Source organism: Tauraco erythrolophus, chromosome 3, assembly GCF_009769465.1.
Source record: "Tauraco erythrolophus isolate bTauEry1 chromosome 3, bTauEry1.pri, whole genome shotgun sequence".
NCBI classification, from domain to species: Eukaryota; Metazoa; Chordata; class Aves; order Musophagiformes; family Musophagidae; genus Tauraco; species Tauraco erythrolophus.
The window spans coordinates 50,534,003-50,552,801 of record NC_141467.1 but is presented as its reverse complement, the minus strand read 5'-3'; the positions used below and the strand labels follow the sequence as shown (position 1 = coordinate 50,552,801).

General features: G+C 39.1%; 1 protein-coding gene across 5 annotated transcripts; it reads right to left on the bottom strand.

The window, feature by feature from the left end:
• Positions 1-382: 382 nt before the first annotated feature.
• METTL4 (methyltransferase 4, N6-adenosine) lies at positions 383-17,969 on the bottom strand. Of its 5 annotated transcripts, none has more exons than XM_086608585.1 (9): positions 17,877-17,969; positions 16,721-17,229; positions 15,875-15,937; positions 13,097-13,463; positions 10,889-10,958; positions 8,867-9,041; positions 8,547-8,653; positions 7,852-7,940; positions 383-1,574 (listed from the first exon to the last, which is right to left on the bottom strand). In XM_086608585.1, exons 2-9 carry the CDS (start codon positions 17,150-17,152, stop codon positions 1,429-1,431), a joined length of 1,449 nt encoding a protein of 482 aa, XP_086464711.1. In that variant the 5' UTR covers positions 17,153-17,229; positions 17,877-17,969; the 3' UTR covers positions 383-1,428. The 5 variants fall into 5 exon arrangements, with proteins under 5 accessions (XP_086464711.1, XP_086464713.1, XP_086464712.1 ...); XM_086608587.1 differs by having other exon boundaries at positions 383-1,571; XM_086608586.1 differs by lacking the exon at positions 17,877-17,969 and adding an exon at positions 17,352-17,380.
• Positions 17,970-18,799: the final 830 nt, after the last annotated feature.

Below are 18,799 nucleotides of genomic sequence, written 5' to 3'. Positions count from 1 at the left end.
GGAGGTGAATTCTGCCTGGGAAGTCAGAAGCTCCAGGTAGGGAACATCTTGCAAATCAGAAAACAAATAAAGAACCTTCTTATCCCTTACAGCGGTAGTAAGATTACTAATGTACTGACCATTTAAAATGTAGGCTAAATAAAACCATGCAGCAAGAAGTGTTTTGCCTGGTAACGACTTTCACTGCTACATTATTTACTTATTTTGAGTATATGTTTAAACTGCTGGGGGAAGGAAGCAAAAAGCATTTTCCTTGCTCTGTTAACTTCACTGCTCCAACAGGCAAAACATGAACAGTAATAAAGAAACCGGGTCTGCAAATAAGACACTGACAAGTTTTTATTTTAATTTTTGTTACAAAATTATTTAAAAAATAATCTGCTAACACTTTAATTTAAAAACCTTGACAGCTCATCAGACTAACAAAAGGAAATGAATGTAACAAAGGTATGCAATGTGTTTTGTTTCCCATTATAAACAGACAGAATTCAGGAGCTTGCCATCAGGAAAATCAGCTTGTCCAGCACCAATACCTCTACTGCTGCAAGTGAGTAACTGGCAGAGGCTTCATTAAGTCTCCTTTTTTATTTTTCAAAGGAAATCTAAGGGCAGCAAAGTACACACGAAGTGTACCATTCTTTAAAAAAAAAAAAAAAAAAGATCATTTTTATGCTAGCTGAAAAATACAGTTCACTGGCATGGCTTTTTAATGTTTTAAGAACATAAGGAAAACGAATTTTTTAAATACTTATAATCTGTTAAAATTTCAGTTAAATCTAACAGCTTCATATACAGAATTTGTAAGATGTTGAGACTGACTATTCACAATGTATTCAAAGACTTAACATCGTATACAAAAAGATGGAATCACTGACTGTTTTAAAAGTGCAATTTTACACAGAATGCGGTCAGTCAACAATTCAATTGCCAATTAACACAAGCACAGCTCCTTTTATTTCCTCTGAGGTAGACAGACAGATACAAAAGTGTAGGAGGACATGTTGCCTTCATACTTACTTTAGTTCAAATCCTCTTTAAGGAAACATATGTAATTCAGAACCATTGTCACTCTTTAAAAATAATACATTATCGTTCTTTAAAAGTAATACAAGTGCAACACTGTAGCACTTATGAGTCTCAGATTTGATAGTTGCAGTGAGAAAATACCTTTTCTTGAGGTTTGAAACAAACAGCGATGGATTTACACTCTAACATCAGTATTTAAACATCTCGAGATCATCAAAATAAAAGATTAGCTTGCACAAATGGAGATACCATTAAACAGGTATCTTGTCACTTTAAGAGTTTTAATTGAAATGCAGTTGGTTTTATTTCTGTTACCTTCTGAGTGCACCATCAGTAATAAAGGTAAGTTCGAGAGCCTGCTGGGAAGGTGTAGAATTTCAGAATTAAGCCACAAGACCCAACTCAGTTTTTATTCTGCAGAAGAGTGAAATAATCAATGTGCTGAAACTTCAAAACCTCGTTTCCCCAGCTGGTCCAGCCAGGCTGCAGGTTGCGAGCAAACAACTCCAAGCATTCCACATCTGGCTTGATAAACTCTGCCAGAACTGCTGTGCAAGAGAAAAAAAAAAGAAGATAACAACAGTGACAAAGGTACAAATAAAAATAGTAAACAAATAAAACCCTCCCTGTACTGCTAGTGGATGAAAAACCTGAATGTTTCATTAAAAAAAGGGAGAGACAGCAAACTAATTTCAAGGGTTTCATCAAACAGCTGGACTATTTATAGTGAGAAAGTCATTTAAAATAAGTGCCCTTGAGATTCTGAACAATACTGTCAAGGCCTTCAATAGCCTTGATTTATTGGCTTTCATTTAGAGAGAGGGATTGAGGATTTATTTCAGCCTCTACATAGATGACTTTCGTAATATCAACCAAACACCTCCTAAAGACTCACTTAGCTCCTATAAACACAGGGGCAACCTTTCTAAAAATAAATAAATGAATAAATGAACCTTTCCTTAGTTAAGATCATACTCTTTTCCTCCACATCTTAAAGAGGATAAAAGCATTTTTTTGTTTACAACTGTTAAAAGGTAAAATAAGAAACACCAGTTAAATAAACATAGCACTGAAAGGGCTATAAAAATGCAGGGACTTCTTTTTCCCCCAATATCAACTTGGCAACTGAAGAAATATTTATGTAACTGTGTTCTTTCATTGAGTAACATAAAACTCAAGTTTATTCTACAGTTGTGCATTTTTATTCCTTAAATCCAAACTAATAGACGCCTGTCATTAACATCAATTGTATCACTGATTATGACTGGTATTCTTGGAGTGATAGAAGAATATCTTGCATTTCACCTGAAAATTATTATTGCAAACAGTTTATTGTTAAACATCTAACTTGTCCTACAGAGCCAGTCAGTTTGTGGATGAGTCAAACAAATTCTTCACTATGTTTCAGAAAATAGCTACAAAGATATTACGTACAAAAACATGCCTGAGAAAAGCAAATGTTTAAGGAGCACCCAACACGAAGGCAGAAAGACTGAAAAATGTATCTATGCTAAAAATTACATGTTAAGTTTTTACTTTTTTGACCGAGGACAAAAGGAAAAAAACCTAAGAAATCATTTCCTTTTCAAAGGATATCTTGGTCACTTTTGTTGGGATCTCCAAGAGGTTTCTAAATTTCTGTAACTTAAAAATACAGCTCATAAATACAACATTACGTTGCTTAACTCAATCTGTTCAGATATGATCATTTGAGAAAGCAAAAATACATCCAAAAAGCATACATCAAAGCATGACAGAGAAAGCTTTTTTTTTTTCAGTGCAATCTGAAGTCCTGACTTTTTGCATCAGGTTTGCCAGTCACAGACTCCCTGTGTGAGACCTCAGCTGGTCTTGCCATGGATTGCTCCTGTTGCAGAAAGATGAGCATCCCCTTCACTTTCTACTGAGTGTTAAGCAACCCCAGATGCCTTTCCTACCTCACCTCTTCCAAAGCTTCAATCCATTTAAAACTTTTTCTTCAATATTTTATAATGGGTGTTTCCAGACTTTCTCTTATTTTGGCACAGCACATAAATCTATTCTCCTTCCCCCAGTCTTTAACAAACGTCAGAGGAAAGTCTCAGATGGGTTATCATCAAGGCAGCTTTTAATCTAAAAAATACCACTACCAGCAAGAATCTTACTCTAAAAACTTGCTTCTTTTAGAGGCAAGCTAAAATGTTTAAACAAATCTAACATTTGCAGAAAAGAATCCAGGAGGTTTAGAGGAAAATGTACATTCTGACAGAAAACTTGCTGCACTGAGCATTGCTGTTTGGTGTCTCGGGAGTTCATCTAATTAGACACCAGTTCTGAGTAGCTGCTTTTATAACATTTTGCAAACCCATAATATTAAAACAAAAGTCATAAAATTTACTTTTCTTTTTCCATGCTCTATTTAGTGAAGGATTTCTCACGCACAATTTGCTGCCAACATTTTAGCAAAGGTCTTCCAAAAATCTATTCTCTCGATCATCTAAGAAAACCCATGTCACAGGAGGTTGCACTTTTTCCACATAAGAGAGAGACTGTGGAAAAACAAAGCTCTGAAGCTTTTAATAAGCTGTCTGTGAGCAGATCCTGACCTCTGTAGGACATCTTTTTGACCCTAATGGTCATAAGATCATGCAGAGCTTACTGCAGAGTCCAAGCTTCATATGACTTCTTTCCCCTCTCCATCTAAAAACAAAGTAGAACCACTTTATGCTTTACATAGGCTTCTAAGTAGAGAAAACAATTAAGGAGGTGATAAGATTTCATTAAGAGCACATTAGTAATGTTGACATTTGTTCTTAAAATGTATAGATTAAAAATATCACCACAGCACTAAGTCCAGTAATCAAAAGCAGTTTTACTAAGCACCAAAAACTTCCATGCCTAAGCAACAAATTTTAAAAGCACACTTAGGAGATTCAACCAATTTCAAAGACTGGTTCGCCAGAAAGGAAAAAAAGAGGTATCCAAAAGATCGTTCAGTTTAGCAGAAGAAGCAGGAAGCTTGTGCCAATCTTTCAATCGATTTGGTTATAGAATTTTAAAAGAAAGTCCCAGGAATCTCCCTCTCTTCTTCTAGTACGATTTTTCATTGCTAGGTTGTAGGTATTTACATAATCACATCAGGCAGTAACTTGCACTGCAATGGAAATTACCATATCAAGAGGGCAGTAATGTGGCTGTATCTTGTTGGCATAAAATCTCATTACACTAGTTTCTTTAAAATAGGAAAAGCCAGTGTTCAAGTTATAAGTTATAGCTTCTTTGTTAGGCTTTTATATCACCAGAAGGCTATCTTAACACGCATGGATCTGACTTGCAGCCCAAAAGCAAACTCTGGAGTTGTTTTTCATCTGGCAACAGGTTAGAAGATCTACATCAGTAGAAAGATAAAATATTAAGTTTTTCTATAATTAAAAAAAAAAACCACCAAAAAAACCCACACATCCAAAAAAAAAATCAACCACATTTACTTCTATCTGCTTACAGATACCACTGACAATAAACAGCTTAAATAGCCAATAAATAGATTATTCTTTTATCACTTGCAGGGGTAACAAACACTACAATAGCAATATAGGCATCTATATTTGGTCATGTAATACCCTAAGATGCACAAAGCCAGCTGGTAGATGTAACACTGGTCTTCTAGAAAATCCACTTCCTTCTGAAGCAGGATCTGGCAGTCAGGCAGGATACCTGCCATGCCTGCTTACTGTTAATCCCCAACATGTACTGAAGATGCATACTGCTAAAAATGTTTAAATAAGCAAAAGGAGGAATCATTTTTGATGCAAACAACAGTTTCCCCTTATCTTTTGAACTTCCATTACCTAAATAGCAAGCTCTGCATGGCAAATTGGACACATAAAGTGAAAATTACTTTGTTGGCTTTTTACAGTCTGATTTGTGAGCCATACAAAGCAAAAAGCACATGACTGAACTCATTTCATAGTAACCCTTCAAAGGCGTTCGCAATGTAGAGGTCCTTATTGTCCAGTTCATATAAACCCTAAACAGAGCAGGACCAGAAAAAGACGTGAAACTCAACAAAAAGATGGCTTTACATCTCTGCATCTTTTCTGACCTTTAACTTATATCTAGATGTTGATGTACCTATCAATTAGTCTAACAGTAAGAGCTCCCAAGGTGTATAAGGAAACAAAAGGCATTTACTTCTTTTTCCTTCCAAGGACACTTTTATAACACAGCCTAACAAGCCAGGGTTGCTACAGAAGAAAGGAGTTCCCAAGATTTCCCATTGCACTGTTCTGTTGGAGGTATGCAAACCAGCTAGAACATAGCCAAGAATTAATTCCAATGTTTTTAGGCATACGCATATATGACAATATTATTTTCTAGCCATAAATGTACATACTTAAAAACTGGAGGGAGAAACGGCTATAATAATAAGAGTCTATAAAACAGGAAAAGGAAAAAAGGTGTTTGAAGTTCTACATTACTTCACATCATCTGTGTAACAGAGTACCTTCTGTGTCTTCTAAGACCGACATTGAATTGAGTTAGGAAGAAAACCTGCTGTTGTTTGAATCAAAACCAGGAGCAATAAAATTCTGTTTTAAGAGATTTGCATAAAGAAGCTTAAGTACATTCACAATGACATATTAAAGCTCTAAGTACTGAACACAGCACATGCATCACCAAAAACCCCTACAGTTGCAATTTCATGGTTAAATGCACTGTAGGAACCCAAACATCTCTTTTTGATGGCTTACTTTAATTTACATCTTTCTCTTCCCCCAGAGAGATAAACTGTTATAATCAGTCATTAAGTGGCTGCATATGTACCAACATACAGCCTTTATAGTAGTAATAAGAAATAAAGTGCCAGACAGCATCAGTAAATACTAATATTTTGGCTTTGTTACTACTTAAACAAAGCATAAAGAAGTGTGTGTGACTCATCAAGCATCTTTCTCCCCCATTGCCAAATCTCTGCTCGTGTTCAAATGTCTTCTAAACCACTCTAGGATGTAGCTCAGCTGCTCTCTACTGGCCACTTGAGAATATCATCCGGTCATGAAACATATCCTTTTACAACACTGAAGTCGAAGTATCAGCAATTAGCTTTTGTCTCACGGTCTACCTTTTCATTCCATAACCATGTTCTGAATGGAGCTGTCAAAAGTGTAGGATAGAAATGGATTTTTTATAAAAATCTTGTAAATCACCGATACTGCTCAACAGCAAATTCATTTTTCAAACAGAAACATAAATGCTGCACAATGGTATCAAATCCCAGCATTCAAGTAAAGGCTCAAGAAATATATAAATTAGCACAGAACTTTCTTTCAAAACCCATGTAAGATCATCATTAATAAAGGATTACTCAACATGGTTTCTAGATTCTGCCCTACAAAAGAATCATTCCGAGGATCATTCCGGCACCAGAATTCTCTATAATACATCCAAACTGCTGGTTTGCACCCTTGGATACCCCACAAGTTTCCTGTTTGTGTCTGAGTGTGCTGCTAAATATGGCTTTTCTGAGGACGCCCTAGGTGGCTGCCTGACAAATCACTACCCTACCATTCATTAGCTTAAATCAACACACATACTGCCTGCTGTAGCCCTAATTCTTAAAGATGTGGCATCAGGACTGTGAAAAGATCCTCCTAGAATTGCCTTTTTTTTTTTATGTTTAGCTAACCAAAATATGTGTCTTCTACTAGTTTTTGAACAGATATATATATATATGTATGTTAATTTAATAAATATAAGCCCAAAATAAAAGTTTTAGAGCTTCCCTGAATGTGTAACAACTGTCCAGATCAGTTTGCTAACTGAAGTTGTTCTGTTCCTTGAGAACAGAAAAAAGAAAGCATGTCAGTGAAGCAAACTGTGATGCCTGTCCTCTCCAACAGCATTATGCATTTCTTCTATCTGCCTTTTCTGATACGATTACATAGCACCACGTCCACCTGGAATATCTGCAGATTCATCATGAGTTCTTCCCTTGTGGGAGGATGAAATAATTTTTGTGACACATATTAAATGTTTCTTAACACAGCATTGTAAGGCACTCAGGTGCTATAATGATAAAAGAAGTACAACTTTCTATTGATGAAATTAGTCAGAGTGCTCCAGAACAATGTGCAAAATGTAACATACCACAGAGAAATCTTCAAATCCTTTGGACTAAACTCTGAAAAACTGAATTCATACCCACACTAACTGGCTGGCTGGAGTTATTGCATCAATTTCAGTAAATTAAATATAGCTCCTCAGAAACATGCAGGGCTTGCCTTATTTGTTGTCTATTGTTAACAGTTTTAAAATAATTAAGTTTTTGGATTTAAAGGCACAACTGTACTGCAAGTGCATAAGCAACTCATGCAGAAATAAAAACATTTCTTTCAGGATGACATAATGAGGAAAGAGGTTTCTGCTTTTATCAACTAAGTAGAAGATATCCTAATTTATATATTCCCAAAGTTCCCTTGCCCTAGAGGCACTTTAGGTTATTTGGCATAACTTCATACATACAGTATCTGTCAAGTCTTCCTGCAGCACTTCAAACGCAAATTTTAAAAATGCAACTATTTTTTTTTTTTTAACACATCCTCTCAAAGTACTTACACAATAACGCATGAAGTTCTACTTTTCATACTCATTTTTAGAGACCAAGACTTAGGAGGCCTGACAACATTTTTAGAAATGTTGACGAACCACAAGTCTTGTTGAGCAAAATTGCTTGGCATATGGGAAATTAAGGCATTTCATATACAAAGATATCTCATTCTAGGTACATCATTTCAGATATCCAAGTCCAATGTCCTATAGAAACATTACACCTCAACAAAAACATACCAGTAAGAGGGGGTTTATGTGAATGCAGACTGCAGGGTATGCTGACAATTAACTTATGTTCTGGAACTGGAAGTAGCTCTTCAGATTTTCTGTCATAAAAATCAGAACAAGAAAAGAAGTGTGAGAATGGATACCACAAAATGCGATGGGACAGCTTTCACAGAGCCACTTCAGATGGGAGACAATACATAGAATGTTCATACAGAGTCAAACTTCACATAAGTGCAAGGGAAGCTCAGTCATACTATATAAAAGGACAGTTTATGAAATCACTGAAGCTTTAGACAAAACGTGGTTAACAAATACCATACAAAGCCACTGTGAAGAAACAACATGGTCCTGTATATTTTCATGTATAGAAAAACATCAGCATCCCCAAAATGGCACCAGCCTGTGCCAAGGACTCATGGTCCAAGAAAATCTGTCAGCAAAGGAAGCCCTGTCCACGACGCTTTTATCTAAGCCCGCTTCCCAATACAGACAGATACGAGGAACTAAGGTTCCCATCCTTTAGTCTCACTAAGCACTCCCTCATTCCAAAGCTAATAAAGCTGGTTTTAGGTCCAAAAATCAGCCAGAAGATGACACCAAGAGAAGATTTTTGAGACATTATATTGTATAACGAACAAGCGATATATACAAAGAGAATCCTAGCAACCTCAGCAAAGACATATACCATAAACAGTCTGGCATACCTTAAGGCTTCCTTCTCGCCTCCTTGAACTCTCCCCAATACAAGAACTTCATAGGGCTTTTTATGTAAAGAATCCAAAGGCAATACAAATTCTCCAGCTCTAGTAACCTGACATAAAGGAGTTAAAAATTAGATATAAAAATCTTCCAGTGTGTACTTTTTCAAGACATTTTTCTTTGATAAAGAGGAAGACACTGATGACATCATACCTTTCTAATATAAAAGCACATGGTAACAAATAGACAAACGATAAGAATATAAAGTATCATAGTGCAAGCTCTCTCAGTCTCCAAGAAAGCAAGAAACCAAATTGGAACTTACTTTTACCCAGTGCCACTCAGCAAGTGTTTTCACAGACCAATGAGGATAAAGTTCATCCTTCACAAAACGTAAGTGCTTCTGTCTATTAGTCACCCACGTGACTACAAGACAATGTGGAGCAGCTAGTGCTGGTACAGGAATCTGCTTGATTTGCCATGAAGGTAAGTAGCTGTATCTATATCCCAAGACAGCAAGAAAGCAAGTTAGCATATACCAAACATAAAAACTGCAAAGCAACACAATGGATAAAGAAATAACACAGCCAAGACGTTTCAAGAATTATCCCTTAACAACACAAATCACAAAAATGGATCGAGACTGACACCCAGTGGCCAAATCTGATACATTCAGATATAAAATCACTAGTGTAAGTACTTAAGTTTTATCGAGCAGAACCTTTAGCTACATATTTCTACTATTCCCTCAAATAAAGTATTACGAGTTGTGATTCTGAAGAAACCTAAAAGCCCACGTTTAAGAACTGTCATATGTAACTCAATACTCTCATCTTTATGCCAGAACAAAGCTATTAAGTGAAAAGTAGCTCTTTATTCTAGTCAATGTGACATTATTCACTTTTCATAATAAGCAATCTCTCTTCTGAATGAAAATGACAAGTGAGTCATTTATAAGTGCAAGGGCAACATTGATTTGACTGGTAAGTTAAAAGGTCATAAAAAGAGTAATCACTTCTCCAATTATTTGCAGAAGTTATTATTTTTAAATTACCATTCACGGTAAAAGTTCTCTAGGTTATTCAGAACAGTCCTGCACATTTTTTGAGCTAACTGTATGCTACATCGGGGAATACAGTACGCTTTCCAGACTCTGTCCTGTTCTGCCGTTTTTCTCATGATGCCATTCTACGCTATTAGTGAGTTACAATTCCTGAAACCTACACGCTGCAGCATCGAAAACATTGGCACGCTGCCTACCGGAATCGACAGCCACCACCTGGGTTCCTGGGACCGCTACACAATGCAACAGTGAGAAACAAGTAACAAGGATAAAATCCAAAATACCCGCTGGACTAGACTGCCCAGAGAAAACAAGATTCACAACCCAGACATGAAATGCTTAACAAAGATTAGCTGTCAACAAGGTAACTAACAGCAGCGATAGCTCTGCCACCTTTTGCCTTTGCTTTGTAATGGACAGAGGGTCTTGCAGGCTACTTCATGCTTGTGAATAACTACAATTCTCCTTTGAGAAACTTACGTAGTTATGAAATACACTTGAATGAGTTTAATTCTGATTTTCTAGAGGTTTCGGTAGGGCTTTCAAAGTAAAACCTACTAATTAGTCCCTGCATCTTCAAATTATGTCTTCATAACAAGCTTCAAACGCTACAGTAGACATTATTCTGGAAAGTTGTAAGGCCATTATTTCCTGTCTGCCCTTCTTTCACATGGATACAAGTCTACGGTAATCAAGAGAGCTCTACTGGCATAAGGCTGATGTTACACAGTGGAGAAGGAAGACCATAAAATTTTAAGTTAATGACTTTATGAAGTACAGTACTCAGAAAGTTCCTATTGCACTTCAGGATTTTACTGCTGTGTTATCACTTTTTCTTTTCTACCCATCAGACTGAAGCTGAAACTTCAGCTCAAATTTAAAAAAAATTAAAAACCAAAAACTTCTAAATTGGACCTCAGTCCTGGAAATATTTACATTTATCTAGCTTTATGCCCACTAAAGTAACCTAGTCATTTTAAATAAATATCTACATTATCTGGGCCTTACAAAACAGTTGACTCCAGACTTGTAAATCTCAAGGACTAACATTCTCTCACCAGTTTGGTAATTTAAGATCTACTCTTGCAAATATTTTGTATGCGAAATATCCGAGCCATTTCAGTGAAATCCTCAACACGTTTCACAGACTCGAAGGTACCAAAGTATTTGCTAGTTTAAGCCAGTCTCACAGTTATATTGGTATTGGATTGCATCAGTATATTAAAATGTTAAATAACCTTTGTAAGCTAAGACGACAAAGTTTGATTTTACAATAAAATTTACCTGTTACTCCTTTTAACGGACTTGTTCTCCCATGGTGGATCAATCACAATTACATCGTACTTTTTCTTGTCTGGGAAGTGAAGTTAAAAAAAAAAAAAAAGCCAGAAATGTTTTAAAATAAATTTACTTGTTGAAACTGATAAAGGCTTAGCTACCCACAGACAGACATTTAAAGAGCCAACTATGCAGCAAAACCACAACTTCCTTCCGTTCTTTCCAAATAATCATATACTTTGGAGATTTTTAGGCTGATTACCTAAGGAAAGGATGTTTATGTGATCTACATCAGATCCCTCCAAGAAATTTTTAACATCTTGTGGACTTTCAGAAAAAAACTGATAGCAGAGCACAAGTCTGAAAGATGAAACTTTCTCCAAGCTTCCTAACAGAAGCTATGTAATAAGGCACCCTGCTGAGTGAAAGGCTGCAGCCTTGAAAGCAAGATTTCTGCCCTGTCTGATCTTTCAATTGGGACACGCAGAGCTCCAAACCAGCCCTGGAAAACTGGTTTGCACTACTGGAGGTGAAGACAGACAGAGAGCTAGACTCAGCATGTGAAATGGAGATTAACGGAGAAGAGGGAGAGCACTGAAAAGAGTTTTCACGGGAAAGATAGGTTTATTTTAGTTGGAGGATAGAACATACAGGACACATCCACGAAAAAACAGGACTCTCCAATTTCATTTTAACCTCCCCCCCCCCCCGCCCCCGCCGAACATATTTGTTCCTTCATTGAGTCCAATGCTAACTATTTAAATAGCTAATAAGAACAACAGCTTAACATTTAATGTCCATCACATGTGCTCTCTACATCTTATTCCTTTATTAACATTGGAGACGTTATCCTGACAGTGGGCCGACCAGCAAGAAATACTTCTCTTTCAGCAGGTAAAAGGGAAGAAGGAAAATAATAATTAAAATGGGCAGTAGACTTCCTAAAAAAAAAATAAAATATTCAAAGTCATGGCATTATATTAATATTCACTGTTGGTTACTTAAAAAGCATTTTCTCAAATATCTTGGACTGCTCTCTGACCTCTGGGAGAATTCAAACTTGCTATATGCGCAGTTGTGATTCAGAAAATAGTGATAGTCCCTCTTTCATAAAGTTGAAAGAAGCTAACTGGCTAAAACTATTATTATTTGGATAACAAGATTCCACCTCCTGCATGTCATCTTAATAAAAAAAAATTTTAAAAAAGCCAGTGAATATCTAAGTTGCCTCTTAGAAGGGAAGTAACATTTGTAATTATCAAATCTAGAATTACTGGTTAGAGGCTACAGCAGAAATCCCCAGCTCTTGCTGAGAGGCAAGATCTTTCCTATAAGACTGTCCGACTAAGCTTAGCTGCTGCTAATAAATGACAACAATGAAGGTCAAATTGAAAGCTAATGGAACGGTGGGAGTACAGTGAAGACTGTTGCATGCTGCCTGCCTAAAGTTTTCCGTGTGGCCCATTAAGGCTCGGGATACCGGCTTGGATAGATTTTGGTTTGCTTTTAGAGGAGTTATTCTAAAATATCACCATTTCCCTGTCACTGATTTTGGCTTAAGCCAATACTCTCAGCTGCGAAACGTAGCAGCTGAGAAGTCAACTGATGTTCGCTACTTGAGTTCTTGCTAAAGTGGTGTTCACCTCCAGCTGGCTGCAGCAGCTCCTCTGGGGGACACTGGGGTTGGTTTCACAATCTGTCTATGCCTCTCTAAATTGACCCTGTCACTGAACAGGATGAATCTGTAAGGGAATCCTTGCTGTAAGGTGCATAGTCTCATGCCTCTCCCATGGTTTAATCTAGCAGGAATGCCATCTCAGCAGCAGCATGGGCTTATCTATGCTAAAGCCTTATGCTGCAGAACAGGGACCTAGTAGCACACCTAGTCCCAATTTAATGCATTGACATGACTTCTACACTGACAGTGGCTGAGAACATTCTCACAAACTGCTGTATTTTGGGCTTCATGTAAAACGCTGTGGCTGAGATTTTTAAAGGAGCCTCCTGGAGCTCCTAACCCCTCAAGATTCCTTTGAAAACCCTCACCTATTTGCACAAAGTTAGAAATATCACTTTGAAAGCTTGCAGCAGCACTTCCTGTCGGTGTGATGTTGTGTATCAAAATCCGTTCATCGAGTCCTTTGTCATCTTGACATTAACTGACCTTCTCAGGCAGGAGCAAAGTGGTAAATTCTAACGCCTAAAGATACTTACAGTTCAGCAGGGGCTGTAAACATGAAATATCGGATAAAAGGAAACTGCTTCTTGGTGGCACCAAGTACTTCTGCCCCATCAACACAACTATCTTTGCACGGTTTGAGCTGTTTTCTGTAACACATGAAAGCAGGTCCTGCTCTGGAATGGAGGTTTCACCATCTAGCACATGTATGGCTTGATGGTCAACTTCACTCACAGCTGCGAACTGCTTTGCCATTTCACACAATTCAGCCAACCCACAGTCAGGGTTTCCAGGAACAACGTTCTTTCTGCAACTGAGTTCTGCAGTAGAGCAGTGAAGAAAACCACTTTTGAGTCCTTCTTGAACTAAATGCAAAGTGCCTTCCCAAATGAGCTTCCTGACCTGTACAGTCATCAAGAAACAGGGGAAAAAGAAATTACCTTTAAAGTACCTACTTGGTCAGGGAATGAGACAGAAATCAAAACATATTCAACCTGCAGAGTGGGAGAAGGATCCTTGCCAAATACTTAGATCATTGACCCAAAAGCTACAAGGGCATACTAATGAGGCCACGCTAACTTTTGCTCTTGTTTTTTTGTAAAGTGGCAATAATAAAGAGGCCTGGAGAAAGAAAGAGTGGGAAACTACTGAATAAAACACTTCACAGATAATAGAGGGAGAATACTATTGTTCCAAGCAAACATAAATTTCTAAGTAATAATCTGAACTGTAAATTCAAATTCTAATCTAATTTCAAGTTACTGTGTCCATAGACATATTTTAAACTGGGATGTATGCTGGGATCTAAAAATCAGTATTTTTCCACACTTTAATTCACTTCAAAAAACAAATAGTTTATGCATTTTAAAAGTAATATGGAAGTACAATAAGTAAATAAAATTAAATTATTATAATGTGTTTTTGCAACTTTTCTAAGTGACACATATCTCAAGTAATCTGCCAGTGAGTCCAGGAAGACAAAATTCTTGGATCTATATACACTCTCACTTCAGCACGCTCCCTTTGCCAAATTTAGAGACCTAGTTTATTTCCAAATCATTGAGCCTTTATGAGTTTTAATTACCAATGAGGCATTTTCGTTCATTTAGAGCAGCAATATTGCCGGTTACAGTGGCTTTATTAAAGGTTTCAAATACTTTTTACAGTTTCTAAATCTCCTGATTATGGAATCCTTGACCTTACAAGATGTTTTTACAAAATACTCCTTATTACAATTTCCAAATTAATGAGGGGGAAGGAATTTAATAGTTTCTTTAATAGTGCTACCATCTAGATATCTGAGGGGACACAGTCATAATTTTTTAGTACCTAGGTTTGTGATAAAAAAGTTAATACTGCTTTAACAGAATTAATAACTGTATCTTTAGAAAAGCTACAAGTTGTACAGCTGAACTAATTCAGATGACTTTTCTTCTTACCCTCGTGTTAATTTGCAGGTGGACACAGCTTCTCGACTATCAAGCAATTTAAACAGTAGTTGTAACAAATGGCTGCTGAAGGAATATAGAATATTTTATACTGTTCCCTATGTTGACTCCGACTGAAATTCATAAATGGATTCAATGCCTACTTTCACTGGCAGGCACAAATTTGGGGGTTTTTTTTGGAAAACGATTCTAAAGATATGAATAAGTGCCAAAATAATCTGAATTGATGAGCCAACCTTTAAGACTACAAATACAATAAAAAACAATACATTCTAATCTGTGAATGGTATCAGAGGCTAACTGGGATGACAGATTTTTCAAAACTGTGTCTTTTTTGCATATTAACCAAAAGTAACTTGAAGTTACACAGGCCTCCAGGGCATTAAACTTCTCTTCATCTCTTCCCTTATTCCTGTTGTTGAATGACTTCATTTTAGCTTAAAGGTTTTCATACTCATAAACCTATGTTTGATGTTGAACTTCAAAGTTCTCTCCTTCAAGGTGATTCTGCATATGCATAGCTTATTCACAATAATAACTACAGAACCTCTACACTGTATCATAACAAACTGTACATGTTTAGGACACAATTGTTATCACGTAAAAGAAGAAAAACTTAGTCATTTAAATATCGTCTAGGAGGAACAGAATTAAACTAAAAGCCTAATATAACTAACACCTTTGTCAGAGGAAAGTAAGCAAACATGTCCTAGTTTAGATTCACATCACTATTTAGGAAAGCAGTAAGAATACAGCAAACATTATCCACAGATTACATTTCTAGGACTTATTAACACATCTCAGTGTAATTTAGTTGTAACTTCACCAGTACATCACTGACGTGAGCCTAGAAACTTGAATTCTAATCCATTCATGATGCTTTAGTATGACAACGTAAAACGTTAGAGGGAATAATCCTTTCTCATTAGCAGAAGTGAGACATCTTGGAGCACTTTTGCTCACAGAAGCCTTGAATATCAGCACAGTGTCCTGATACACTACGGATGAGTTGATTTCCAGAACAGGCTATGCTGTTTATTTCAAATCAGTCAGTTCCTGTGCAACTAACATTCAGCTCATCACTATATAACGCTCAGTTGTCTGTAACGGTAAAAGATATTTTGTGAATGCAGCTTCCAGCTCCTCAAAATGTCTCAGATGCAGTTCGATGTCTAGTTTGTTTTGTGTATATGTACACAGAAGATATTCTCTGCAAGCACTTACTCATTTAAGGACTGGAAAGATAACCTCATTAGTGTAACAAGCTACAAGAACAGAACTTGTTTGCAACCATGTCTTGCACTCCATATATAGTCCAAAGACAGGTATCACATACTTGCAAAATACACTTTTGTTCAAACTTACCTTTGAATGGTATTCTAAAGCATCCAGTTCACCTTGGTTGAACACGCACTTCCTTTTACGTTTCTGCAGAATGAGTAAATGGGGGGCGGGGGGGGAAATCCATATTACTCCATAATGAAAGAAAAAAAAACAAATAATCAAACATACCTGAATTATCAACTAACTCTTTTAAAGCAGAATAAACTTTCCATTTCTTTCTATCACAAGCATAACTCCAATAAGCAAAAATATTATCTCAAAATACCTAGGCTGCTGTAGGCATTCTCAAGGTACATAAGCTTAAAGCTGTGTTATGTTACTCATGGCACTGGGATCTGAAAGTACACAGCGCATGCCACAGTTCATGTTCATGCCTCCTTTGGGCCCATAGTAGAAGATACTTGTTCAGCTGCCAAATGCAGTTTACAAATAACAGGAGAAAATTAACTATGTCTTCACAATTACATTTGTTGGTTTAGATCTGCGACTCTTTTTTTTTTTTGGGGCATAAGGAACATCGCTGAACAACCTACGTATTGAAAGTAAATTCATACTGTCCTTCCCTCCTTGTTAATCTGCACAATCTTGACAGCTACCACAGTTTCATCTCAAGAGCCAGACCACAACCAATGTCGGAAGATTTTGTGAGCAACGCACTGCTTTTGAGTCACAGGATGCACGTTACTGACATAAGGAACACAAAGATATCCTCTTAAGTGCTTACATTTTCCATGCATCTTGAAATCTATTGTGGAAAAGCTCCTGCTCTCCTACATAACCTCAGGAAATTGAAACGTGCAAGACAATGTTAGTGTTCTATTATTTACATGGGGATTACTGTAATTTACTGTATTGCAGAGAACATACCTTCCTAGCACTGGTAACAGAATCTCCGATGCTGGTCTTGGTTCCTTCCTGGTGTTCCTCTCTGTTGCTGTTGGCCTTTACTTCACTGGGACTCACCTCAGGGCATCCTGGCCACAGCTGCTCCTCAGGAGCTGCAGCTATATGGGGCTCAGAAACATCAAAGAACTCCTCCCGAAACACATATCTCATCTTTGCTGGTTTACCATTTGTTTCTATCACATCTCGAGGACCAGGAATAGGACTATCTCTTGACGAGGAGGCGGCGGCAAAGGTAGAAGTAGCGTGACAATTTCCAGCAGACACGACAGAAGTATTGAGAGTGACATCACCAGGGTATGCAGAGTCGTCACAGATCTCATAACCACACTGGTTGATGAAAGAGAGATGATCCACAAGCCACCCTGCTGTCAGTCGATGTACCACCGACATCATAGCTCCACTTTTCAGGAAGCAAAATCAACTCCCTGAAACCATAGCTGGCAATGATACGCACTTCCTGGAGCAAACTCCTGTGGGAAACTTTTTAAGAGTTCACTTTTCAGAATTATGACTGTTTAATAAAGTATAACCTGTCTTCTGACAGACATCTCCCTGCGCACACAGAACACCCTGCAGGAGCTTTTGACTTCACCTGCTTCCCCCGTTATGACGTCTGCTTCATCACCATTTCACTTTTTTACCGGAAAAAAAAAAAAAAAAAATAAAATAAACTTCTGTAACTTCACACACTACAGGTTTATTTTAAGATGACTCTTAACAAGCCGGAAAGCAGCGCCACGACACGGCCATCAGGCGACCCGAGGCTTTCCGTGCCAGCGCTCCGCAGCAGCAACGCGCGGACAGGGGCGCCGCGGCACCACGCAGCAGCGGCAGGGCCCGGGGCTCGGGCTGTCCGCGGACACCGCCCCCGCGCCCGTCCCACCGCCGCTCGGCGGGAGGAGCAACCGAACGGCGCGGCACCCTCCTCCGCGCCGCGGCGGGCACCAGCCCCGCAAAGCCGGCGAAAAGCCGCCGCTGAGGCCCGTGCGCGGGGCTCGGCACGGCGGTTCCCAGCCGCAGGGATGGGGACGGAACCGCCCCCCGCCCCTCGTCCCTCGCTGCGGGCGGAGAGGAGCCGCGGGGCTCCCCGCGGGGCGGCAGCGCCTCACGCACTCACCTCCGCCCCTCCGCCCCTCGCCGGCGCCGCCATCTTGTCACGCGGCCACAACCTCTTCTCCCAAGAACTTCCGGGGGAATCGAGAGCTTTGCGGGCGAGGGGCCAAGCGAGCGGAAGTGACAACGCACCCCTGCTGCGGCGCGCTGCAGTGACGTCGGCGGCGGGCGGATTTGAAATTGAGAGGAAGGCAGGCGTTGGCGCTGCTAACGGTAATGGCCGGGCTACGGGGACGGGTCTCCTCCGCTGAGGGAGGCGGGCGGCGGCAGCAGCAGCCCTAGGGCTGGTGCCTGTGAGGCGGGGGGGAAGCAGCGCCGCCGCTGGCCGCGCGCCGGCGGGAAGCCGCGGCTGTGCGGGCGGCGGCGAGCGCCGGGGTGTCGGTCTCGGTCTGTAAACGCCGCCGGCTCCGCTGTTCGCCTTTGGGGCGGCTTAAGCGCGCGAGCGGAGGTGGTTGCGCCCCGCTGTGCCGCGCTCCTACCTGTTCGCTGCCGGCGTGTTAGCTCTGGCGAGCTCCGCTCTTAAACTAGTCGCTCGGTGTGTTTTGTGACCGTAGGCGACTCTGCGGCCGGTCCTTGGTAAAGTACTGGGAGAAGGCAGCTTCTTCCCCAAAGAAAACGAGCTCCTGAGATAAGCCGCACTGTGCAGTGGGCCTGGGCTAAACTTCTGTCAGGGTTTGCGGAGGCGGAAACTAGAAGTGTGATGGTGAAACACAATTTATATTGATAATGTGTGTTGGTAACGTTTGCAGTGAAGTTTTTTTTGGTTAGTTATAATTTAGTCATTTCAGCACATCCCACAAATAAAATAGATCCTCTGTGGAGGGCAATAGTTGGCATTTTTCACAGAGTTAGCTCGATTTACCTGAAAATCCCACTTAATACCACTGTGGGAACAGTTCAGCGCTTCCGGTTTGATTTACGTTTTAT

What these genes read in the sequence shown, in the direction of transcription:
- METTL4 (XM_086608585.1), bottom strand. Translation starts at nt 17,152, where the DNA reads ATGATGTCGGTGGTACATCGACTGACAGCAGGGTGGCTTGTGGATCAT. An exon ending in CTGTTACCAGTGCTAGGAAG is followed by an intron (nt 15,938 to 16,720) that starts GTATGTTCTCTG and finishes CTCATTCTGCAG; the next exon opens with AAACGTAAAAGGAAGTGCGT. An exon ending in CTGAGTGGCACTGGGTAAAA is followed by an intron (nt 8,654 to 8,866) that starts GTAAGTTCCAAT and finishes CCTTTATGTCAG; the next exon opens with GTTACTAGAGCTGGAGAATT.